Genomic DNA, 27288 nt, shown 5'->3' on the forward strand with positions numbered 1-27288 from the left:
TTCAAACAAGAGGTTAAGAACCCTTGCCCCAGACAGGCTTCTATGTAGGTTCATGTCCGACTCCATCCTCACTTCATGTCTAATCTAGCTGTGAGTATTGAATTATTTAAATGGGGAAAGCCTTCACTGTCGTTTCTTCATCAACCCACTAAAAACTAGATTCAACCACTCTTTCCTTGACAGCCAAGTTGTCCTCCCAAACAATTCCCCTGGCATTGCCAGCCCTTGTGAGGAATGGCCCTCATGTCATGATAAGCTGTGCAGCTCTGACCTGGAACAGGCCTAGCTGTTGTTTCATTGACTGTGGTGAGAAAACCAGGCCAAACATTGGATAGTCTGGTCATTTAACTCATCACCTTTGGCCCAAGACTCAGAACTACAGTGGAAGCTGTTTGGGAGGCTGCTCCTCCTCCCTCACACCTCTTCTCTGATCTCTCCTCCCTGTCCAATTTCCCTCCATCCCCCTGGCTTTCTTCACCAAGTCACCTCTACCTTCCTTTACTTCATTTTTACCTGATTGAAGAGCTTGGCATAGCATATTAAAATGTGAGGTTTGCTTTCCCTGTCTGATCAGTCTATCCATCACTTTTAAGTTTTCCATCAAGACAAATGCATACTTGAAAACAAATTATAAATGGGGCAGCCATAGGCCATTTTAAGGGATACATATGACAATTAAGACAGTCCACAATGAAAGTTTAGAATAGCTGATAGGAATGCCTCAATTTAACCTAGTAAAATTGTAGAGTTAAGGTCAGGGAGAATCCAATAGTGAGAACTTGAAGGATCCCTATTGTGCCATAACGTGTGCGTGCATGCTCAAGTCAGGTCCAACTTTGCAACCCCATGGCTCCTTTGTCCATGGGATTCTCCAGTACGCTATGGTTGCCATTTCCTTCTCCAGGGGATCTTCCTGACACAGGGATCAAACCCACATTTCTTGCGTCACCTGCACTGGCATGTGGATTCTTCATCAGCTGAGCTACCAGGGAAGTCATTAACTACATTTAATACAAATCTATCTATTCATCTATTTTCAAGCCGGGTTCTCAGTCCATTCATGAGAGCCAACCAGCAACTTTTTAATGAAATAGAACAGAACAAAACAGAAAATATCAGAGTACATAACATAGAAAATTAAGTATTGTTTCATGAAACTTTTGTTTCAGTTTTAAATAGATATGCCCTGTTTTATGTATTCTAAAGCTTAAACCTTTTTTCACATTGTAACACTTCTAAAATCGTGATGCATCTTACAGTTGCTGTCAGCCAGGTTGCAGTTATGACATAATTGTGGGAAAACCTTCTGATGACACTTTCTGGTAAAATCAAGAAACTGCTAGCATCAAAGTGACTTAGATACTATGAATATGGTATGAGCTTGCGTGTGTGTGTTTGATGGGGGGAGTCTATACTAAATTACAAAATGAAATTTATTTCTCACCACAGGTTCATGGAAAATAAAAACTTGAAAAATAGCATACTAAGCCCTTTCATAGAATTTATATGTGCACTTACTAATACTGATATTCTAATTAGAAGCGTGGTTTCCACTGCTCTGCAGACAACCGCCATTACCACTCTCCGCTCTGAGGCCTCACCCCACTCGCAGGAACTGAGGTATCTGCCCTTCACTGCTTGTGTGACCCCTTCTCTTTTCTCGTCTGTACAAGGAGGACGCTGCAGAAGCTTTCTAACAGCACTTTCATTCTGAACAGTCCAAGAAGTGTGCAGATACACACACAACTCTTTACATGTCTGTCATGAGTCCTGTGGGCTGTCTCCTTCCCTGCTTCCTTTCTCTCCTGTAGAAGAAGCTTCCGATAAAACTGAGACAGAACGATGTTAAGTATTCCTATAATGTCTGTGACGTTTTAAAAATGTTAAAACATAACGTGGGAATGGCAGTGAGGATTATACCATTGTGTTTTAACATGTGGCATGTGGAGCTCTCGTTTCTGACTCAGAGCCTTTTTCCTGCCTCACCATCCTTAGCTTTGTTCCTGGCCATCCCATTTCTTGGATTTACACTTTGGTCTCCATCCTCACATGCGCTCATTCGTGCTGGCCCCTGGGCTGCAGGAGTCCCCATCTGGGCCCCAGTTCTTCTTGCCCACATCTGTTTCAGCCCGCCTCGCACCATATTATTTGTTTACATGTCAGTCTCCCCTGTTCAACAATGAGAGCCTTGGAGGCAGAGACCTCTCCGTATTTACCTTTGTCTCCCCAGCTACACAGCGCTGCCCAGTGTGCTGTGGATGAAGCATAAGTGGGTAAAGGAATAAAAGTGCTGCATGAGGTCAATTTTCACGCAAGCACAGGCAAACACACATTCAAGCAGACATTCTTCTGAGCAGAAACCACGTCTCAGATTTCTGTGTTCCATGGCACCCAGCCCTGAGACAGGTCCAGCCTTGGAGAACCTAACTGAGCTGCGGGTTCATTCACTGGCCCCACAGACATGATCTGTACCCAAACCCCTGTGCTTCTCTCCAGCCTTTCACTTCCCCAACCGAGGCCAGTATTTTGGCTCAAGCCAAGAGCGCTGGGTCCCCCTGTTTCTAGTCTTGCTAGCAGCAGCCCCTGGGGAGGGGCTGAGTGACAGAGGGAGTTATTTCAGGACCCACAACCAAGATGGAAGCAATCAGCTTCTTCCTATCCCTGGTGAGAGGAAGCTGGGCCTTCCAGGTGTGGGAGGGAGGAGCCCCATGAGTGCAGGGCTACGCAGGAATGAATGAGGCCCACATCCCCACTTGTCACACCCTGCACAGCTGGTTTAAAGCAACATGATTGGTGACTTCCAGGCCCTGGATGTCTCTGGAGAGCACAGGTGATGGAGGAAAACTGTAATAATCACTTTGATATAGGTTTTAATATATCCTCCTATCTCCCTGCATACACCGGGAGAAAGAAATTGAGATCCACATCACCACTGTCAGCCCCAGACTAAGTATTCAGGTCCTGGTGAGTCAAACATCTCCTCATCTAGAGTTGAATTTCATAGTTATAAAGAATTAAATTTCACTGATATTTGGTAAGTGATAAATGGCTGCATTAGAAATGCAGAGGAAGTGAGCAAAACGGCTTGGATGAGGAGGTGACTTCTGCATGCAGGGAATGGAAATGTTAATATCGCCTCTGTTTACTTTGGTGCACTTTAATTTTCTTCTCTCATCACATTTAATACAAAACAATGCCCTAAATGAAACACGATAAGGCCTCTAAACTTTTCACCCAATTCTTCCCGAATTTCTATATAATTCTGGCTGTCTTGATTTAAGCTTCAATAAATACAAATAATTTCTATGAGCTCCATTCCTGGCCTTGGGAGTACGCCTCTTCATAATTAATTCTCTGGCGTTTATCTGTTTTTAATTCACTTTTTGTGTGCTCAGTTGCTCAGTGGTGTCTGACTCTTTGCAGCCCCAAGGACTGTAGCCCACCAGGCTCCTCGGCCCATGGAATTTTCCAGGCCAGAATACTGAAATGGGGTGCCATTTCCTACTTGATGGGATCTTCCCGACCCAGGGATCGAACCTGTGTCTCTTGCGTCTTCTGCATTGGCAGGCGGATTCCTTACCACTCTTTAAGTCAACTTTAATACTCTGGAATTTGGGAAGCTAGTACTTTTTTTTTTTTACTTATTAAACAATTAAAGGCATAGGAAAATGAAAATTACATCATTGGTACATGTTCTCTATGGTGCTAACAGGCTATAGGATTGGGAATCTTTTTTTTTAATCAGTATTGACTTGCTAATCAGATTCGAAGTTTCACTGGATTTATAGCAGTCATGTCCACTGCCTTCACATTTGATTCACAAATCCCTCACACTCTGTGTACTCTCGCTGGTACCATTTTAACCAGAAGTAAGAAGTCAAACTAAATCACGGACCTGGGAGATGAGTCCACCTTGTCTCCCTTCCATCCAGCTGACATAGTCTAAATCACCCCTTCCCTGGAGCATGCCTCATCAGCTGTGCACTGCAACACAAAGGGGAAAATGTTTTCCCAACCCAGAAACTCATCAACTTGAACCCTGAAGCATGACATCTGAATACCTTATTGCAAGAGCAGAAGCAGCTCATGACTGCTATACACGATCATTAACAACCTGCTTGGGTTTCCAGGGCTGCCTCGGTGGGTTAATATACGCACTATGTATTAAACCATCTGCCATGAAGTCTGACCCAGTCTTTCTCCATGGTGGCCAACTACAAAGGTTACCTGTGAGTGTTAGGAGGCATAGTACACTATCATTACATTTATCTGTACCAACTCTTTGGTTTTATTACTGGTTCTTTTGTCCTCAACAGAATATCTTTTCAGGCTCTTGTGTCCCATATTTGCATAGCCTAGAGTCTAATGAAAATATATTTAATCCTCTATGTCAACTCTTTTAAAGTTCAGCATTAGTCTTTTGTAAAACTCAGGCTAAAGAAGAATGAACTTCACATTTCCTGTGAAGATGGGACAAAACTTGATTATCAGCATATAGTCTAATGTATTTTTGTGCACTTTAAAAACCTGTCTTTAATGCAGCCAAACAAAGATTGTTTTGTTTTGTTTTTAGTCTAGGCAAGGAGCACAACTGAGCTCCCTTCACACAGGACCAAGTTCCCCTCTCTGAAGATGCTAAGAGATAGCCCATATCTAATAGTATGGAAACTGTAACTTTTCATTCCCTTATGCTAGCTGACAGGCTTCCCTGGTGGCTCAGAGGTAAAGAATCCACCTGCAATTGCAGGAGATGCAGGTTCAGTCCCTGACTGCGGAAGGTCCCCTAGAGAAGGGAATGGCAACCCACTCCAGTATTCTTGCCTGGGAAATCCCATGGACAGAGGAGCCTGGTGGGCTACAGTCCATGGGGTCACAAGAGTCAGACACAACTTAGCAACTAAACCACCACCACCATCATGCTAGCTGACAGCTCAGTGAATGGAATTGCATCTGATGTCAGGTTACTTTATAATATATTTGTAGAGCAGAGGTTAGCAGGGGGAGAGGGCAAGGGGGAATAGAGATATTTTGCAAATATTTCTCTGTGGTTTTTCAAATGAATGCAACTTAGAGAAAATAAACTTCTCCTCCTTCCTAGATATCTACTCCCAAACAAGCAATCAGTATATTAAGTGACAACCCTGAGATGGAATGCTATTAATTTAACTGTACTCTGAGGAATATCATCCACTCCCTACCTGGGTTCTTAATCCAAGGCTAGGCTTTATTCCTTGCCTTTGGTTATTTATTTTCCTCAAGGGTCCCTTCAGAGGGAGTCAGCCAAACTCTAAGTGAATTACTTAGATTTTTGAAAATCCAAACTTACCTGACATTTTGCAAGGCTATATTTGGTCATTTGTATGTGTGTGTGTTATCACTCAGTCGTGTCCGACTCTGTGACCCCATGGGCTGTAGCCAGCCAGGTTCCTTTGGGCATGGAATTCTCCAGGCAAGAATACTGGAGTGGATAGCCGTTGCCTTCTCCAGGGCATCTTCCCCACCCAGGGATCGAACCAGGGTCTCCCGCATTGAAGGCAGATTCTTTACCATCTGAGCCACCAGGGAAGCCCCTTGGTCCTTTTTAGTTAGGTTTACATAAGAGTTGACTCACTGGAAAGGACTCTGATGCTGGGAGGAATTGGGGGCAGAGGAGAAGGGGACGACAGAGAATGAGATGGCTGGATGGCATCACCGACTCGATGGACATGAGTTTGAGTGAGCTCTGGGAGTTGGTGATTGACAGAGAGGTCTGGCGTGCTGTGATTCATGGGGTCGCAAAGAGTCGGACACGACTGAGTGACTGAACTGAACTGAACAGATATTGAATGTTAACTCAAAACACAAGTACTGTATTTTTTCCTCAGGGGAGGTTTCTCAAAAGGTAACCCTACAAACTCTGTACTGTTCTGTGATTCTTCAGAGTCTAACTTCTCTCAAAATTAGGATAACGGAAGATCAGCAACCTAAAATCTGGGGACTTTCTGTGTATGCATATGTGTACGCCCCTGCACTGCACATACACAGAACACACTGCACGACTGCACCCTTAAGCACTCTGGGGTCCCCCCAGAGAGGGGTCCCACTCAGTGATTTCCCACTTCTCAAGTATGCTTACAATTTTTAATAGCAACATCATGATTTATTTCCTTCATGAGCTTTGGACCTTCTGATTTACCACACATAAGCTTCTCAAACATGCCTCAGCTGATTTTTCTTGGAGATTCAACTCACCATTTAAGGTGCATCGATTTCCCTATAAAAACTGCTCTGCAGGACAGGGAGGCTACACCCAACTCTCCACACACTACATCTTTCTCTCACACTGCTTTCTGATGTCCCAGGAGCACAGATACCCTAGGTACTTATACACGTTACATGTTTTTGCCATCTTTGGTTGCTTTTTGAAATGTCATCCATTTGCCCTCTCCATTTCTCACTGGTCTTTAACATGTCTTCTGAGTTTCCTGAGACAGATTTTTCACTTTTCTGAAGGATGCCTTTTTAGTACTAATAAAACTTTCATACTTGTCTGCTTAATCACGCCAGCTTTACTGTCCCTTTTTTACTTTTTTGTTTTTGGCTCAGAGGTATATGAACCATCTGTGCCTCAAAAACAGTTTGCTTAAATAGCCTCCAGGCAGATTTTATGGTTTTTAAGTTTTTTACTTTAACCTTCAGCCTGCTGTTAGCCATTTTCATCACAGTTTTAAAATCAGCCTCTTTTGGAGACGACAGTCACTATATGTAGTTTTCAGAAGTTACTGGAACTGAAAAGGGGGCCACTGACTCCAGCTGAACTGTACTGGGTTTCCATTCACAGTCACCTGGGGCAGGTACAGGTATGGCGGAACTTGATAAGGGTCACCTTCTCCACCTGGCATCCTCAAGAGTGATCCCCCTTGATTTAGAATAGCCATGTCCACATCACCCAGTAAGACCCAGGAACATTAAATCTGATTCACCTACCTCCTTTTATTATTACCACATGTCTATGGCTTTGTCATCCTGATCCTAGCCAGTAAATGAAACACAAGGCTGAAACAAAGAATCCAAAGAAAGGACGGGGATTCCTCACTTCCCGCCACACCACTGTGCCCTGAGAATCACCCTGTGTTGGCACGCCAGCAGACGTGCTGCTCTGTTTCCATTTTATCACACTTGTAGTCTGGGGACCTGCGTGTCAATAAGCATTCCTCTTTGTTGGAATATATCATCACCCAAACTTCCTGTCTGCCCTCACACTAATGTTAATATAGCTCTATGTGCTGGGCTTAGTCAGTCATGTTCGACTCTCTGCGACCCCATGGACTGTAGCCTGCCAGGCACCTCTGTCCATGGGGATTCTCCAGGTAGGAAGACTGGAGTGGGTTGCTGTGCCCTCCTCCAGGGGATTCTTCCCAACACAGGGATCGAACCCAGGCCTCCTGCATTGCAGGTGGACTCTTTACCACCTGAGCCACCAGGGAAGCCCATCATAGCTCTACAGTTTCTTTCTATAACAAAACCAAACCTCTTTTCACACTCAGTGTCATGGGTAGGGGGTGGGAAGGGGTTAGGTTTATTTCCAACCATATCTATCAGACAATAATGACACTATTGCTCTCTTTCAAATCAGCACATTTTGACCCAATCTTTTCTCTGTTGTCATTGCTGCTTTTCTGATACCAATTCAGTTCAGTTCAGTTGCTCAGTCGTGTCCAACTCTTTGCAACCACATGAATCACAGCACACCAGGCCTCCCTGTCCATCACCAACTCCCGGAGTTCACTCAAACTCATGTCCACTGAATCGATGATGCCATCCAGCAATCTCATTCTCTGTTGTCCCCGTATCCTCCCACCCCCAATCCCTCCCAGCATCAGAGTCTTTTCCAGTGAGTCAACTCGTCGCATGAGGTGGCCAAAGAAATGGAGTTTCAGCTTTAGCATCAGTCCTTCCAATGAACACCCAGGACTCATCTCCTTTAGAATGGACTGGTTGGATCTCCTTGCAGTACAAGGGACTCTCAAGAGTCTTCTCCAGCACCACAGTTCAAAAGCATCAATTCTTCAGTGATCAGCTTTCTTCACAGTCCAACTCTCACATCCATACATGACCACAGGAAAAACCATAGCTTTGACTAGACGGACCTTTGTTGGCAAAGTAATATCTCTGCTTTTTAATATGCTATCTAGGTTGGTCATAACTTTCCTTCCAAGGAGTCTAGTCAAGGCAATGGTTTTTCCCGTGGTCATGTATGGATGTGAGAGTTGGACTGTGAAGAAAGCTGATCGCCGAAGAATCGATGCTTTTGAACTGTGGTGTTGGAGAAGACTCTTGAGAGTCCCTTATACTGCAAGGAGATCCAACCAGTCCATTCTAGAGGAGATCAATCCTGGATGTTCATTGGAGGGACTGATGCTAAAGCTGAAACTCCAATACTTTGGCCACCTCATGCGACGAGTTGACTCATTGGAAAAGACTCTGATGCTGGGAAAGGTTGGGGGCGGGAGGAGAAGGGGACGACGGAGAATGAGATGGCTGGATGGCATCACCGACTCTGTGGACATGAGTTTGAGTGTACTCCGGGAGTTGGTGATGGACAGGGAGGCCTGGCGTGCTGTGATTCATGGGGTCGCGGAGAGTCGGACACGACTGAGCGACTGAACTGAACTGAACTGAACTGAATTTCATGGATGCAATCAGCATCCGCAATGATTTTGGAGCCCAAAAAAATAAAGTCTGACACTGTTTCCACTGTTTCCCCATCTATTTCACATGAAGTGATGGGACCAGATGCCATGATCTTTGTTTTCTGAATGCTGAGCTTCAAGCCAACCTTTTCACTCTCCTCTTTCACTTTCATCAAGAGGCTTTTTAGTTCCTCTTCACTTTCTGCCATAAGGGTGGTGTCATCTGCATATCTGAGGTTATTGATATTTCTCCCAGCAATCTTGATTCCAGCTTGTGCTTCTTCCAGCCCAGCGTTCCTCATGATGTACTCTGCATATAAGTTAAATAAGCAGGGTGACAAGATACAACCTTGATGTACTCCTTTTCCTATTTGGAACCAGTCTGGGGTTCCATGGCCAGTTCTAATTGTTGCTCTCTGACCTGCATACAGGTTTCTCAAGAGGCAGGTCAGGTGGTCTGGTATTCCCATCTCCTTCAGAATGTTCCACAGTTTATTGTGATCCACACAGTCAAAGGCTTTGGCATAGTCAATGAAGCAGAAATAGATGTTTTTCTGGAACTCTCTTGCTTTCTCCATGATCCAGCGGATGTTGGCAATTTGATCTCTGGTGCCTCTGCCTTTTCTAAAACATGCTTGAACATCTGGGAGTTCACGGTTCACATATTGCTGAAGCCTGGCTTGGAGAATTTTGAGCATGACTTTACTAGCGTGTGAGATGAGTACAATTGTGCGGTAGTTTGAGCATTCTTTGGTATTGCCTTTCTTTGGGATTGGAATGAAGACTGACCTTTTCCAGTCCTGTGGCCACTGCTGAGTTTTCCAAATTTGCTGGCATATTGAGTGCAGCACTTTCACAGCATCATCTTTCAGGATTTGAAATAGCTCAATTGGAATTCCATCACCTCCACTAGCTTTGTTCATAGTGATGCTTTCTAAAGCCACTTGGCTTCACGTTCCAAGATGTCTGGCTCCAGGTGAGTGATCATGCCACTGTGATTATCTTGGTCATGAAGATCTTTTTTATACAGTTCTTCTGTGTATTCTTGCCATCTCTTCTTAATATCTTCTGCTTCTGTTAGGTCCATACCCTTTCTGTCCTTTATCGAGCCCATCTTTGCATGAAATATTCCCTTGATATCTCTAATTTTCTTGAAGAGATCTCTTGTTTTTCCTATTCTGTTGTTTTCCTCTATTTCTTTGCATTGATCACTGAGGAAGGCTTTCTTATTTCTCCTTGCTATTCTTTGGAACTCTGCATTCAGATGCTTACATCTTTCCTTTTCTCCTTTGCTTTTCGCTCCTCTTCTTTTCACAGTTATTTGTAAGGCCTCCTCACACAGCCATTTTGCTTTTTTGCATTTCTTTTCCATGGGGATGGTCTTGATCCCTGTCTCCTGTACAAATTCATGTACCTCCGTCCATAGTTCATCAGGCACTCTATCTATCAGATCTAGTCCCTTAAATCTATTTCTTACTTCCACTGTATAATCATAAGGGATTTGATTTGGGTTCTTATTCTTATCCTTATTTTGATTATTATTTATTTACAAATTGCCTCTACCCACAGGAGTTACGTGCTGTCAATATACTCCCTGAAATGAATTAGTACCAGTGGGTGAACTCTATAGTTTTGAGGTTGAGTGAAGGATCAAAGAAGGCAGAGGCCAGCAGGCAAGTCATGCATTTCTAAAGGTTGGTGGGATGAATAAATAAATGGATGAATGAACACACAAACAAATGGATAAATGAGATTATTGTCCTAGGGAATGTTTATTTGTTCGATTGTTCTCTTGCTTGTAGGTAAAATTCCATTCCTTCCAAAAGAACCTGAAATAAGCAAAGCAGCAGGAACCTAGGGCCAGGATTGGAAATCATGCTGCTGTGTTGTCAGCCCAGTGAGTTCATCCTTCCCCCCTTTCCCTACTTAACACCCCTTCCGATCTCTCAGACTTCAGTTCAAGCACTACTTTCTCAGAGAAGCTTCCAGATCTCCCAACTGATCATATCTCCCTATGAGAGGCCCTCACAGCACTGTGCCCACACCATCATATCTCTCACCACAGTGGTAATTTCACAACTGCATTCTCATTTAAACAAATCTCTGTCCCCCACTGGACTGTAAGCTTCATGAGGGCAGGAACTAGGGCTTTTATTTATTCATTTTTTTGGCCACTGTAGTTCCAATGACTAGCACAGTGTCTGGCACATGGTAGCTACTGAACAAATATTTGTTACATTGATTCATTAATTAACTAATAACAGTGAAAGCTGAAGTCTCCAAGGTCTCTGCTCTTTTGCCTACCTGAATTTGATGTATTCAGCCTCAGACTAAATCACAATTTGGACACTCTCCCTTCCCTTCAGTTTAGCAGACTCAGTTTTCAGCCAGAGAGAGAGAAGTTTAAATGTATGGGCGAGCAGGCCAACTCTTGATGGGTAACAGCAGCCTCATCCCATCACCATCTAGTCCCAGGCATCTGACTCCCCACATCCAATATGGTCCATGGCCAACAACTCCCAGGCCACTACACTGATGAAGCCACATGCTGGGTTATCTGCTGTTCTAACTGCACCCTTGTTCCTCTCCCTAAATGAGTATATCTAACAGCTAACTACAATCCCTTTGTCTTAGCTCTGTGCAATCTCGTGTTCTATAGAGTCCAAAAAGAATCAAAAGAGTCAGCACTTTGGTCCTGGCACTGAAACCAACATTCTAATTATTGGGTTTGTCAAAGCAGCTGGTCCTGGATAGATGAGGTAGTGCATCTAAGGGCCCTTTGATGAATGTTAACCACATTTTTATCTTTCAGTCCACACACGAGTTTCAGAGTCCTCCCACATGACAAAAGTTGATGGGCATGACATGGTCGTTGTGTAAAGAATTCAACGTCATGAGATCACTTCTCTCTCATGGACATTTGCTGGCACATATCATCAGCCATCACACTGACCTCTCATCCCTCTTTAAAAAGTGTCCAGATTTTCATTCTGGTAACTACCCTTCCCCCATGCAGCTTCCCATGGGCTTTAGAGGAAAATGAGCCTAACTCCATTGTCAGAAGGGAATCATCACTGGCTCAAGCTAATTCAAATATCCATTGCTCTGGTCACAGTCCCAAATTCAGGCCTAAGTATGTGACTTCAGCACAGACAATGAGTGTGAATTTCAACATTTTTGCTCAGAACACTAGGCCATATGCATTCTGTCTTCTATCGGATGTGAACGAAGAGATATCTAGCCCTGATTGCTGATAGGAGCCATTCCATGGCCCTGAGGAGCTTGCCTTGGAATATGGTCAACACTCTATCCAGAAGAATATAGAAGTGAGAAGAAATGAGACCATGATAAGACCACTGCACTGCAGGATCAACCTACCCTGAAGTATACTCTAGCTTAGGACTCTACAGTTCCATCAGATAAAAGACACCTTTCATTGCTTAAATCAATTTGAGTTGGGTCTTCTGCTACTTGCATTAAAAAATTCTAATACACACTAAAAGTATGCAGTCACCAAATTCAGTCTACTCTTAAAATAAATTGGGCTTCCCTGGTGGCTCAGTTGGTAAAGAATCTGCCTGCAATGCAGGAGACTCAGGTTTGTTCCCTGGGTTGGGAAGATCCCCTAGAGAAGCAAATGGTAACCCACTCCAGTATTCTTGCCTGGAGAATCCCATGGACAGAAGAGCCTGGTAGGCTACAGTCCATGGGGTCACAAAGAGTCGGACACGACTGAGTGACTAACACACTTAAAACAAACTTTAAATAATTTGATCCAAAGATGGTCCCTTCAAAGTTTCCACCTCCTTTTCATCATGCTTTTTTGAGGGGTAGAGCTTGAGAAGGCCTGTATTTGTTACATGTCTCCCAGGAAAAGACTTGGGTTCCATATGGCACTTGAGCTTGCCTCCTGAGGCCTTAACCTCCCCATTAGGTTGGTAGCAAGCTTTGTCAACCCCACAGAAAGAAAACTGCTGTGTCAGAACATTTAACCAACAACATCCATCCTTCATTCATTTCTTCCCACAGTATGCCCCAAAAAAAGAACGAACGAAAAAGAAACCTAAATTGGTTCAACACACTTTTGCTACTGGGAAATGTTTCATAACTACGAATGAATAATTCAGTGAAAACGATATTTTAAATTTTCTATTGCCAGACACACCCAACTTTGACAGGAATGCTGTTGCCTTTCTTACTCTCAAAATCCCCTTTGCCGCCAGGATCTTAAATGTATTACTTCCTTGATATAGAAATCCAATCAACAACAAAAATCAGATGTCACGCACCCTATTCAACACCTTCCAATAGCTGCCTACATACTTAGAATAAAATCCAAACTATTACCTCTCCAGCCTACATGACCTGGCCACTAACCACCTTGATCATTCAACTGCAGACACTCTGGCCTTCTTGCTATTGCTCAAAAATGCCAAAACTGTTCCTGCCTGACCGCTGCCTTTCACTCGCTCCCCCTCCTCTCTGGAGCCCTCTGCTGTAAACGCTTCACATGACTACTCCATCACTTCATTTTGTCCCTACCCACATTTCACCTCCTCAGAGATAACTTTTATGACCATCATGTACAAAATAGTACCTCATCACTATCCCCTCACCCTACATTTTCTTTAGCATATGTCATTACCTGAAATTGTGTTCAATACATACATATTTTTAACTTGTATATTATCTATCTCCCTTCAAGAATGGACTGTAAGTCCCTTTAAGGCAGGGATTTTTCTCTTGCTCAATGATGTAGCCACTAAGCCTAAAATAGTACCCAGCGCATTACAGGAGCTCAATATACTTTTCATTTTATTTTCTAAGAATGAATGGATGAATAAGTAACAAGGATTTTTTTCTTAAGCTTGGCCAAAAACGAACAAAAGGACAGCACAGAGGCACTTTCCTCTGGTTGGACAAATCCCCCTTATTTTTACCTTTTGCCCAGCTTTATCTCACCTACTCCTGGATCTCTGTATCTCTAAATCATTTGACACCAACAACTTAAACTGCTCCAACTTATGAAACAGGCAGTCCTACAGATGATCATAGGAAGTATCAGGTCCTTCAAAGGCTCTTATAGCAAAGAATTGGATGTGCAATCACAGATCTGCTTGCCACATTATAAATAATATGCAACCTTTCTATCAAAACAGAATACAAGATAACATATGATTTATTGGATCCATGTAGAAATCACCAATTTATCTTGTGATACTTGCCTGTGAAGAAGACTGCAGTCTTTATACCTCAAAACTCCTATTATCCATTGAACCCCTCAAATATACTCATTGGGGTAGGAGCCCGCATTAAGAGAGCAGACTCTTAAACTCAGTTTAAGTTTTTGCAACAAAAATTAGATGCAAAATCTTTCATTTGTCATAAAATCTACTATCTCTGTGGGAAAAAATAATCATCCCAAAGTTGTTTTCTCACAATCAAAAGTGATTACATACTTTCAAATACCTTTCAACATATTTAAGAAGGAATTCTCCTACATGCATCCAAAACTCTCTCACAAATCAGTATGTTTCCAAAGCACATTTGGAAGTAAAAAATGCACATCTACTAACTATATTTTCTTCTATTAGAAGATAAGTTAAGCAGAAAATACGTTAAATACCTTAATATCTGAATTTATAATAGAAGAGGTTAACCCTTAACCACAACAAACTAATGAGGAATATTTTACCACAGAAAGATTAATCAGGGCTCTTAACACTGTGCAATTTGACATTTTGAGGACTTAATCAAGAATGAATTTTATTCACCTATTTACTTTTCATCACGGGGATGCCTTTCAAAGCCACCACGGGTTAGAAGAAATAAAATTCTTGAGCTTAATTATTCTGCCTTAAGAAAAATTTATTTTACATATCATCTCATAGCTTTTAAAAATAGTTCTCACAGAAGTAGCACTGCTACACTTATGTCATCTCCAGGCCAAATTCAGCTCAAACATTTCAGAAAATATCAATACAGGGCCTTGACCTGACTAACACTCTGTTAGCAAGGAGACCACAGCACAAATTCCAGGAGGTTGTGATTACCAGACACTGGCTTCTATCTATGGCCATTGATTATCTCCATCTTTGTTAAAGACTACAGTAGTTTCATTTAACTAGAGTGCTCAGTAAATTGCAGCAGAGTTCAAGCATCTTTTATGGATTCATTAAACCATTGATCTGCCTTCCAGAGCTTGTAGTAGGGCTCTGCTCTGGCCCACAGTCTGTGTTTACAGAGAATACAACAGACTGGCATTTGTAACCTCCAAGGGCAGCCTGTCAGGAGACATTAGACTTTACTGTGTGCATGGCCACCCTAAGAGTGGATAGCGACCTAGGGAATTTCCCATTCTCAGTCTGAGCTGCTGGGGCAGAAATTAAGTGGCCCTCTGCTGCAAGATTTTCTTTACTCCATCCTAATCTGTGAGAATAAGAACAAAGAGCAGAGAGCCCAAGGAACAAAGAATTGCACGTGGCTTGCCCAGTTCACACTTTTGCTTATGTGTACAAAAGCTATCCAGAGGTACTGAGATGGGAGAGAAATAAAAATAACCACGGGTGTGCCTATAGTTTGCATCTCCTGCATATGGCCCTCTTGGGCGTACTAGGTTTTATGACCAGACATTGCAAAAGTGTATGAGAGAAATTCTGGACTCAAACTACTATCTTAAAATATCTCAAAGCAAGCCACCTGGCCTGTCTTATGCATGCACTTATTTAGACAGTTAACATTTTTAACGAAGCATTTGAATTTACAGAGCATAACTACAATCCTAGGAAAATGCACAATCATCTCTCTTGGTTTCTCCAGACAGTGCACTAAGCACTCTTAGAAACTTCTCCCCCTCCTCGTCGTTACTAGTACAGTTGCATGACACCTTCCTTTTAAAATCAGCACAAAGAGTAACTCTGAGCTGCATGGAGCTGACGATTGGAGAAGGACATGAAAATGAGCCATTAGATATTTCTTCAAAAGCTCATTAAACCTAAACACTGTTAGCAGCAAGGTGAGAAAGTTGACGATGCAAGTGACTGGATCAATAAGGAGAACGCAGGTCCCAAATAACTAAACCCCTTCCTGATCATTTGTTTCCCTGAACTGCCCACTAACCAAACAGACACTGGACGAGGAACTCAGAGCACAAACATTCATCACTCTGCAGCCACAGCCACCAGAGCACAATGCAGCTGATGCAATCTGACACTGTGGTTAATGTTAAAAGGGAGTGTGCCTTTGAGATGGATTGGATAATTACCGGCAGTTCAGATGAGAAAAACTTGATTTAAGTGTAAAGCATTAGCTATCACCAGAAGGATAGCCAGAGACCGACTGTCTGAAAATTAACATTCAAACATCTATGTCAGTTACCCTGTGTATCGCTCTCTGGGTTACGAGATTTGGATCTATGGAAAGTAGCCCCTCTTCCTTCTGCTCATTGAAAAGAAGAATAAAGTATTGGTGCTTGAAGCTATTTGGAGTTTTAATCATCTCTTCATACTTAATCTAAAATATCCAGAAGCTGACATCTATTCTGGGTAATAGTTTAAAATTATTTGTTTCCCCACAATATCCCAACATGTAGCCCATTCAAAACTATGGGACATGGTTGTGCTTCCTTTCCTTCAGTACATGGTTGCAATCCCTTTCTTTCTTTCACTTGCCCCATTCTCTTTGTGTTCTGGGGGTCCCTTAGACCAGTGTTTCTCAAGTAGTGTTCAAGTGTTCTGATAAACTCAAGATCACATGCCCTTCCCCCAGGCTTCTGATTGATGGCTTCCTAGGGCACTAGATCCTACCTGGCCTGCAGAAGCTCTGCCCTCAGACTTTCTGCCTCTCCTCAAGGGTCCAGGCATCACTTTAACCTGATTTGCTTCTGATTTCTCTGGCCAGAATTTTCTTGCTCTACCCTTACCCTGAATGTGTTTCAAAGGACTACACAGTTCCTCTCCTCTGCTGGTGTTTTTTTCACAGGTTCTTATTTGCAGAATTTCATCAATATTCCATCCCATATTTCAAAATACTAGAGAACAAGAAAACAGGTGGGCTTGTTATTCTTTCCCCCAAAGCTTCCTGAGGACACCTTTGTTTGCTGTAACTGAAAAGGAACTAATTCAGCCTCTGGCCTGTGGGTTAAAGTCCTGGGAGGCAGCAGCCTCTCTACAGGCAGGCAGTGGGCAGGCTTGCAGCACAGTTCAAAGACAATGCAGAACCAAAGCAGACATTCTCCAGGCCAGAGTGCAGGTATACAGTCATAGAATCTCAACCCCATAAAAACACTGGCACCAAAAAAAATGGCACCCCATAAAAACATGGTGAATCTACAGGAAGAAATCTGGTGCTCCCTAAGAATTCTCGTCAATCAAGAACACTTGCAAACAACTGGCAAAAGCAAGTCCGTGGCCTAAGCTTCAGGCAACTGGGACATTAATTACAGGTAATTTAATGTCTTTCCCTAAACCTTCATGAATGATAGCCATTTTGCAAATTAAATCTTGCAGGTGTTTAAATGAAAAAAAGTAGGTTAATCACTAGATTAACAAAGCAATTGTTATACATTTCTTCTGCACTACTAGGTTCTATATGAGGTCTGAAACTGAGAATCTTCCCCAGGATATATTCAAGTTTAATAAACAGCCCAATAGTCTAAATAAAATGTAACTCCAAATACTATGATGATACATGCTGTGTATCCAGTGATATAGCTTGAAAGTAAAGGAAATGCTTACTATACAATATTCTCCTCATTGAATATTTGTTATTATTACCAAGATTGTTATGAAGATCTTATTGATATCATCTGCAAATGTTGTTTCTGTCTATATAACCTTTTTATTTTTAATTCATCTTTATCTCTTATCTACATAGATAATTTCCCACTATAGTCTGTGGAAGAACAGCAATGTTGTGATACTGAAGACATATTTCCATCTATTCTATCTCAAGTTACAGAAAAATTAGAACAAAGAAGCAAAACTTTGGTGCTATTAGGAATTTATATCTATTACTAAAGTATCAGTGAGACCACTATAAATTTGGTATCTGAATTAGGAAAGAAAACCTTCTTTACATTGCCTGTGTTAGCCGTTTGTCTTGAATTTTGATTTCCTGCTTGATTTGTAGACATCAGTTTAGACAACAGGATATTTCCCATGCAGAAGGGAAAAGATCAAACACAGGATATTTGGAAATGACTACTATTTGTGGTCTTGTTTGTTACTCTTGTTCTAAGTGGGATAATGGTTACAAGGCATCACTCCCTTAGGAAAGAATATTTTTAAGTGTCTGTTATTGTGCAAAGTAAAACTGGTATTAGTTGGACTAAACACTTCAGCATTTCTTACAAAACCACTAAGGAGTCTGCAACTTTCCAACTTGTAGGCAAAACACTAGGCTAGAAATGTTCTCAAGTTGTTCTCTACTTGTGGCCTCAAGAAGGGGCTGGGAAAAGAATAAGCTATTAGTTCCCTGAAAAGTCAGCAGTGCATCAAGTAATGAGATTGACATCCCATTGTTCGGCTGATGCCCACAGACTACAAAAGTATTTGTCTTACCCATTGTTTCAAACACTTTGGAGTCAGCAGTCGAGCCTGTTGGGGATAAGGATTCTATGAAATATGATTATGAATCAACACCATACACTTCCTAGAGCCAACATCCTGAAATGTGTAAGCTGGTAGTTGGGCTCCTTAAATGAATACAGCTGTGACTCACAGTTCTAGCAGAAGCATTCCGAAGAAAGCCTACATACTTACAGCAATCCAAATTACTCTTCAAATTGAATTTTAAGTTGGTTTAAAATTATAACCTACATGCCACAAAGGGTTAACTTGGCTTTCTTCCATCCCCCCTTACTTCACAGCACCAGGGTTTGGAAGAGAGGGATGTGTCATTCTTAACCTATTCCATCAAACAAACACAGAGACCCCAGGAGAAAGAAGGTTTGAGAGGCAAATGAAATTTAAAGAGCCAATTTTCAGCGGGCCTTCATTCTGAGAGTTGGGCTATTTTTGTCTTTGTTTTTTAGCAGAAAATCAGTTCCTGCCTTTATACCCAAGCATTTGTGAAGAGGATGGCAAGGGAAGCATAGGCACAGCTGTCCAATTTACATTCACAAATGCAGGTGTTGCTCAGACACAAAACAGAGGTCAGCTGAATACTGCTCCTAATTAGCTACCTTTTCTACCAGGATTTTTCTTTGTAAAGTTATGCATGCAATTTGGGTTCAACTTAGAGACCATTTTTAGATCCCAGCATGCTATCTACCAAGAAGCGGGCTGTCATTATAAAGCATAATTTACAACATAGTTAATTTTACATGTCTTTTTAGATTCTACATTATACCTAAGGCAAAATTCTGTTCTGCATACACATTATTCACTCTGTTTTCCATCCACTTCTCAGTATTTAGAAGTGTAGAATTTAACCAGAAAATCTTTTATGTAGGAATGGGAGGAATTCTGCCCTCTAAGATTAAGCAGTCCACAATTTTAATAATGAGGACTAAAGACTTTGTTAAATGATACAAGAACAGAAGTAGCTATTTGCTATTGTCTTCAGTGAGGAACACCCTGGGGCTTAGTACAGAAGTTCTTAGAAATGGCAGGATGGAGACTGGTATCTAATACAATCCATTAGGAAACCCAAGCCCTAAATGAAATGACCACAAAATCCTATCAGTTAACAGAAATGCAGCAGCTGTACATGTTTATGGTAATACAATAGGATATTGTTTCAGAGATAACACTCTTGAAATTAAAAAAAAAAAAAAAAGAATCCAGCAAACGATGTGACCAGTTTATTTCTCTATCTGAAAAACGAGACCATCTAGTGCGGCAGAGGTTTGGAATACATAAATAAGCATGAAGATTGCAGAGAAGACAGGTATTGTATGTACACTAATGGGCTGCTGGGGTCAGCCCTCAAAGTCACTGGCTAAACTTCAAGTCACTGCCGCTCCCAGGTTTTACAGGATATTCAAAGAACTACCCCAATAACTACTTGCAGGAAGTGAAAAGTAATGGTCTTTCTCCCTTTGCTGATTTTACCTACTAAGTATTCCAAATACTCTTATCTTGGCTCCCCGTTATCCATTTTTCAAAACTGTATGCTATGGAAGTTTAAATTCAGTTTGACCTTAAACTTTATAATTATAAATATGTATATGTTGCATATATGATATGTATTATACATATATATTTTATGGACTTTTTTTTTCAAATTGAATCAGATGTCTTTTATCAAAGGCTTAAAAAGTTGGATCACTGTGCAAAGTGTAACATGTATTACCAGGATTGTAACAAATTTATCTTGCTTGATTTTATTCACTACAGGCAGTCCACCAAGATTCAGACCCATAGCCCTTTGGAATCATAGAAAGACAAAACCCCTGTTCTATAGCCATCTTCTGGGATGGAATGCAAAGTATTTTGTTGTGGTAAGTACGGCTTTGAAGATGAAAGCTCTGGGCCCACTCTTGTGATTGTTACCCCAGTGCTCAGCATTCAAAACGGGAGCCCCAGGGTCTCAGAGATCATTTTAATCCCCAAATATTAAAACAAAACGTGTCTCCCATGCGTTGCTCCAACCACCCTCCTCTAAAGCCTCACCAGCCCCTCTCGTGAGGCCCCTCCCAAGGGAAAGTGAACTGTTGACTGTCCCCAAAGAATTCCAATTTCCTTACTTGTCTCCCTGTTCCAGTGAAGATTATGAGACTAATTCTTAGAGACTGCTACTAAAATTCCACCTCGCTGAATTATGCAGCCTAATTCTTTTGGCATTATGTTTTTTGGCCGAATGATGTGACCCAAATTTGAAGGAGATAATTTGCTGCACCAGTGCTTCTTGCAATGCAGTGAGCCCCAAATTAGCATTTCAGGATTGCAAATATCAGACTTAAAAAAACAGTAACTGTTTGCTTCAAAGAAGGACAGATTTTTATACTGTATAATGGAAATGCTTAGCAAAATGTGGACGATTTTATGAATTAAGGAAGATTTGCAGATCAATGGAAAATCATCAAGAACTAGCAATTGACTTCAATTATTAGTGGCAAAATGCAACAGCGGTTCTTAAAAGATTAGGAAATTAACTGAGTGTATATGTTGATTGTAAAAACATCATGCATTCCATTACCCATCAATGGTGGCTAACGCTATTCTGAAAGGACACTTTCAGATCTGAGATGTCTTAAGACAAAACAAAAAAAGAAACTATAACCATGGCTGTTCCTGTGTTCACCCACCATGCTTCTCACAAACACTTCGCTGTGTGAGCAAGGTTGGTTCATATATTCATTATTTCATCTTCTCTCAATATCAATCAATTTTAATGTAAGGTGTCAAGAAAAACTTGACTTCTTCCTGATTAGAATTTGTGGGTCGGATTTTGGAAAGAGCCAGAGCAACACTGGCTGTGCAAATGAGTATAAAGCTGAGCGGACTAAAAGCTTTCTGGCCATGCTTCTGTGGCTAGTTTTTCAGCCTTGACAGGAAATTCCTACCACTTCTCTTTCATAGACCCTCGTCTAGTACTGTGCTGCCAGAGAGACACTCTCACTTAGAATACCGGCTGCGACCACCGTGTCTTCATCAGATTCATTCACCCTCTCAGAATTCAAACACCAAGATAAGAGAAATTGAAGGACAGGTTACACATTAGAAGGGGGCTCCTTAATCCAGAAGGTTAAGTATGACAGAGAAAAAGAGCAGACAAAACAGAAGGAATCAAAGTACGGGGTGCGCAGTGATGTCGGCTAGAAGCTAAGAGGCGCATGCGCACGGGGCGGTGAGGCCTGCACGGGCCGCCTCTCTTCGGTGCTCTTACCTTGTTTCTCTTGAAGTAGGCTCGTCGGCAGGCGGCAAAGCACTTCTCGCTGCAGAAGCTTTTCACCTCACTTCCCATACTCAGGGAATAGCGCTTGATTCCCACTTTCTGGCACCAGGCACACATTATTTGTACATTTGACACATCATCTTCTATAATAAAAGTATAAGAAAAATGTTCATATCAGAAGCAAACATCCCTTCAAACTTAAGACACACCCTGAACCTCAGAGAATTACTTGAGGTCTGATCTTAATTTCAGTACCTCACCACTATCTGACCTAAGAAAATAACCAGCTCTTGGTGGAAAGACTTAGTGCTTTTTTCTCTCTAGTTTTTCTTTCTTTCTTTTTTTTGGTTGGCTCCTATGTTTCCAAAAGACATCATTGATTTAAAAACCAAAGCATGACTGCAGAGCCATGAGGGTTCCCAGGGCTTCTTATCCTGGTACAAATGCTTATTCTGCCTGGTTAAACCAGGCTCTGTACTAATGAAGCTTGGAAAGTGACTCCTTTCTTCAAGGGTACTGCTGACAGCCTACAAGATCCATATTGAGTGGGTTGTCCAGGGCTAACCTACAAAAGTGATGTCCCCATGTGAATTGGAACAGTCAGGACCCAGGCTCAATCTTTCTGTGTTCCCAATTACTGTTACATGAACGGGGGTGTTGTTGACTCTTGCAATAAAACTATTTCCAGATGATAGGGTCAGTCAAAGAAAGGAAAGGTGTGAGTGGCCAGGTTCTCCAGAAGGAAGGCAGTATCCCAGCTCACTCAGCAGTCTACTATGATACAGCCTTCCCTCACGGCTATCCTTGGGGAGGCGCAGGACTGATTCAAATTCCCCTCCAGGTGATTGTGGTTCATGGTCCTTGGATGGAGGAATGGTAATGGGGGGTGTCAGCCATGAGGCCTGAGGTCACTCAGCTGCCCAGATCATTCTCAGCCATACTGGTGGTCCTAGTAGCTTCTGTAGCACCTGCTACCCATGTCGTGGGAACACTTAGAATAATGTTGGGTGGTAGACAGATATTTTCAGTATTTAAACTACTGTATTTCTTGTCCTTTGTAAGAGAAAAAAAAAAAAAACAAATTTAACTAGCACAAGCCCAGAATATCACAAATATTATTGCTTAAGACAAGCAAAGGCTTTTAAAGTGAGTCAGTTAATAAAATATATTGAGTAAATCATAGTGCAGGTGGTAAGACACTGTAACAAAATGTGATGGTGATATTCAAATGACTGGAGTCAGGGTAACATGGGTATTTACACGGAAAATAGGAGACAATTTCTTAGTGGAAATCTAAGAAATATTTCCTTGCTACCTCCTAGGGGGCTCTCACTGTATCTTACGTTTCCATGGTCATCCCAATTGACCGTGTGTGTGTGTCTGTGTGTGTGTATGACTGATTGCCACTATTAGCCATACCCCTTCCTCCTTTATGGATTTTTTTTGTACTAACCCAAACTCATGCTCCAGACATGGGTGGCAATCATAAAATCCCCAACAAGCTCTGGTATAGTGTTGTCTGATTCCAAATAAAATCCCCCAAAGACTAATTGCTAAGCAAGGCCTGGTTCATGAGTTGTTGACATATTCATGGTTCATAGAGCCTGTCATGCAATCATTCCATTTCCAGGGGAAAAGATTTGGTTTGAGGCAGTACGGTCATCAGCCTGCAAAATTAGAAGCAAACTAATTTGTAGTGCAGTGATATTGCTTCCCCCCCGCTGCAAGTGTCATCACTCAGAACTCTGTGTAGCATTTTGTTTACCTTAATGGAATAAATATTGTCATTTTAATGATCATTTTTATTTCACAAATTACATGTTGTAATTGATTGTTAATTATCAAATGAGGCACTATAAAAAAAAGAACCTTTGATGTTAATCAAACATTTTTGATAAAATAACTTCCTTTAAATGCAGTCATGACATGAATTCAAATGTCAAGCAATGACTGTATTTAATAATGTACTCTATTCAAAGAAAGATTATATTTTGTATGATTACTAATATGGCACCTGTCTACAGATGTTTTACATGGTATGAAAAATTAACAAGACTCTATAATTTACCTTAGAGTATGGTGGAGTTTTTAAAATTAGATTAGAAAGAGTATATGTAGAAAATAATCATCTATCATTACTAAACTAGTTAGCACTAATAGTTTCTATTTTTCCAGTTAGCTACTTTAAAATCGTAAATTCCTGAAAAAAAGATGATACAGCAGAATTCTCACAAATGATCCGTTGGCAAAAAGCTTGATTCTGGTGAAATCTGTAACGAAGAATAGATTTTACGGGGGAAATTATTTGGCCTCAAAGTTCAACGAGGAGACCCCACTTCCCCAGGAGCCACTTTAGAACATGCATTAGATTTCCCCTTGCGGTTTCTTCCTTTAAATAGTCTGATTTGGAGGGATGTGGGGGTAGTAAGTGTTTTAGTCCTAGATCTTTAACTATCATTGACTAAAAGCGAAATGACAGAGAGTAAAGAGCAAAGCTGTAAGAAGGCTGGGCAGCTGGCCTGCGTCCTGGCCTGGCCTGAAGGAATGATGGCCAGGGCAAAAAAGCCACTCACAGGTCTGTCTCATACTTTACTCCATAATCACCACACAGTGCTACTTGTCTTTTTCAAAGGAGAGGCAAGGATAGCTCTATTTTTACAATAGAGCTAACAAATAAAAAGTATAATTTTAAAGCAGATTATTTTTATAAATAATTTGTACTACAAAGTAACGATATGAGAAAATGAGACAAAGAAATTGTGCACTTTGTATCTGGCAGTTGGAAAACTCTTAGAATGGTACCTAGCATCTGTCTTGTTAAATAATTCAGTATTCTCTTCCGTTTTTCATAAAATCGTGTTTCATAAAGGCAAACCCTTTGGAAAACTGCCATCAGATGTCTCCTGTTCTGTCACCAAACTGTTATCAACAGCTAATGCTCCAAAGAAGAGTCAGATAAAGGGATTATTCCAAAAGTTCAAGAAAACATTTTCAGATATCTCAGATGTTCCAGTCTTAATAAAAGTCATTTTTATTAATATATTTAAGAAATAAGAAAGAACTTTGGCTATTAAAATTAACATTGTCAGCTAAAACTCACCTGAAAATTCTGCCACCAGACATGAGATGGTACCCCATCTTAAACAGCATGTCTGTATCCCTAGAAAATGAGCTTTTCTTAAGTGCTTAAAGCCAAAATGCATGTGTGCATGCTAAGTCACTTCAGTCATGTTTGACTCTTTGTGATCCTGTGGATTGTAGCCCACCAGACACCTCTGACCACGGGATTCTCCAGGCAAGAATACTGGAGTAGGTAGCCATGCCCTCCTCCAGGGGATCGTCCCGACCCAGGGATTGAACCCAGGTCTCCTGAGTCTCCTGAATTGGCAGGTGGGTTCTTTACCACTAAAGAAATGGGAAATCACCTGGGAAACACTAAAGCCAAAAGAATTGGTTCATTTTAACAACCATATCTTTTTCTAAAAATCTGAAACCCAGGAATTGTGTGCATGCTTTACACTGGCAAAACAGAAGGCCCCAGCCCTTTAGTCTTTTGAACCCTATCTGCTTTAAAGATTTTTAATTTTAAAAATATTTCTTCAAACTAGAAAAATTATATCTCTTATATGTAGGCTAAAATTTGGGCCATTAGAGACAAGATTACCTCAAAGAAAATTCTTGTAACAGATTTTTCCTTATAGCCATTATTAGCCTGTGTATTTTTCATAATGAACAATGCAGCAACAAATGCAAAATGCTTACAGCTTTAAATCACATTCCCATAGTGAATAGTTTATATAACATGATAAATTCTTCATATGATAATATCATATAAATATGCATCAGTCAAAATAGGCATGTTTCAATTAATCATGAAAAGTTTGTACCACCTCTTTAGGATTTAATTAAGCAAAATGTTTAGGGCATATTCTTTCTAATCTAATGTTCAAAGAGCTATAGAACATTATTCTACTTTATATCCCAGAAGGAGAAATCTAAATTAATTACTCTGAGATAAAATCAAAATTGTATTTATTTATCACAAGGCAGAGAAGTATGAAGTCAAGCATTTCTGGAATGCCTTGCTGAAGTTGAAAAATTGCTTATCTGCGGACTTAAAAATAAGGATGGCCTTGGTCAATGCCATTCTAGAAGCATTTTAATTGGTTATCAACATGCATACTAGCTTACCTGACCAGAGCACAAAGCAAATCAGGAGGGCCTTAATGGACCCCAAGTGATTCACCACCATTTCGTAACTTTCATGGGAATCTAAGACTGAGAAAACAAATCTAAAAGTATCTGCTGGTGCTGTTTCTCTCCTCCAACAGTTCCTAGAATGCATGTGTCCAGATAATCATTTCAAGACTTGAATTATGTTTGAAACAGGCTGGAAGACAGCTTGAAGTGATTCTTGTGTGTTTTCCACACTATGAAATGAAAGCACAGGTAATATTCAAACTATTTGTTGGAGAAGTTACACTTAAGAACAGAATAAATACATGGCCTGGAAAGCAGGCAAGAAACTAAGATGAAAGTTTGCTTTCTTTGAAGCCCTTCTTGGAATAACTGAATTTCAAAAACCTTAAGGCAGTCTAATTTAAAAGTCTCTAGAGTCCTACAGAAGCTCCTGTACAATTCCTTGTGTTCTAGAAATAAACATAAGGGAGACCAAGAGAAAATCTGGAGCACTGAACCAAAAAGAAGATAATTATCAATCCTGGGTGTTCATTGGAGGGACTGATGCTAAAGCTGAAACTGCAATACTCTGGCCACCTCATGTGACGAGTTGACTCACTGGAAAAGACTCTGATGCTGGGAAAGGTTGGGGGCAGGAGGAGAAGGGGACGACAGAGAATGAGATGGCTGGATGGCATCACCGACTCTGTGGACATGAGCTTGAGTGTACTCCGGGAGTTGGTGATGGACAGGGAGGCCTGGTGTGCTGTGATTCATGGGGTCGCGGAGAGTCGGACACGACTGAGCGACTGAACTGAACTGAACTGAACTGAATTATTTCATATTTAATAGGTGCCAGGCACAGTGCAAAGTTCTTTAAATCCATCATTTAATCTTAATCACAGCTACCACCCCCAAGGCAGGTAAGTACCAACAGTATCTCCATTATGCAGATGTGGAAAGTGAGGTTTAGAAGCCAAATAATTTGCTCCAAATCATACAGTCAGTACATACCAAAGCCAAGATGAAAACTGGGGCATCCGACTCCAGGGCCCAAGCTCTTGATTACTACACCTTAGAGACCACAATCTTTCTAAATGGGTGAGATTATACACCATCCACACAGACATCCCTCCAAGAAAAAGACCAAAAGCTGTTACAGATTCTGCTACTTGCACAGCACACTGCTCCATAACACACTAATAGACAAAATGGAATCAGAAAGGTCAAAATGTCTTTGAGGAGACAGCTGAAGTGCTACTCAATCAATATTTGTTGGTCAATTTTTTTAAGAAACAAGTTAAAGGCCCACAGTGCAAGTCTATGCTTCTTTATGACTATGAGACTTGGATTTGCTGCAAACATTCTGTCTGTACCCTCAAGGGCCACTTGAACATTAAATGATGAGACAGAACCAATATACCTGGGTCTCAGGAAGCAGTCAGTCTACTCACAGGCAAGCAATACTCTTCCCAGCTTTTTCTTTTGTAAGGAGGGGGATCAGGAGCAGGACATGGATAAGACTGACTTTCCATGTGGGTTTAAGTAGGGAACCACTTATACATGTGTAACTTTGAAGATTCCAATAAGAATATCC

General features: G+C 41.3%; 1 protein-coding gene across 2 annotated transcripts in view; it reads right to left on the minus strand.

Moving 5' to 3' along the window:
* The window catches only part of SOBP (sine oculis binding protein homolog), a 171429-nt gene that overhangs the window by 104173 nt on the left and 39968 nt on the right, over positions 1-27288 (minus strand). For both annotated transcript variants that reach the window (XM_055432834.2, XM_055432833.2), the window contains exon 4: positions 21504-21655. In XM_055432834.2, coding sequence (XP_055288809.2) covers positions 21504-21655 — 152 coding nt within the window. The remainder of the gene's footprint in view (positions 1-21503; positions 21656-27288) is intronic.

This window comes from Moschus berezovskii, chromosome 10 (assembly GCF_049115385.1).
Source record: "Moschus berezovskii isolate FMDL1 chromosome 10, NW_MosBer_1.0, whole genome shotgun sequence".
Taxonomy (NCBI): domain Eukaryota; kingdom Metazoa; phylum Chordata; class Mammalia; order Artiodactyla; family Moschidae; genus Moschus; species Moschus berezovskii.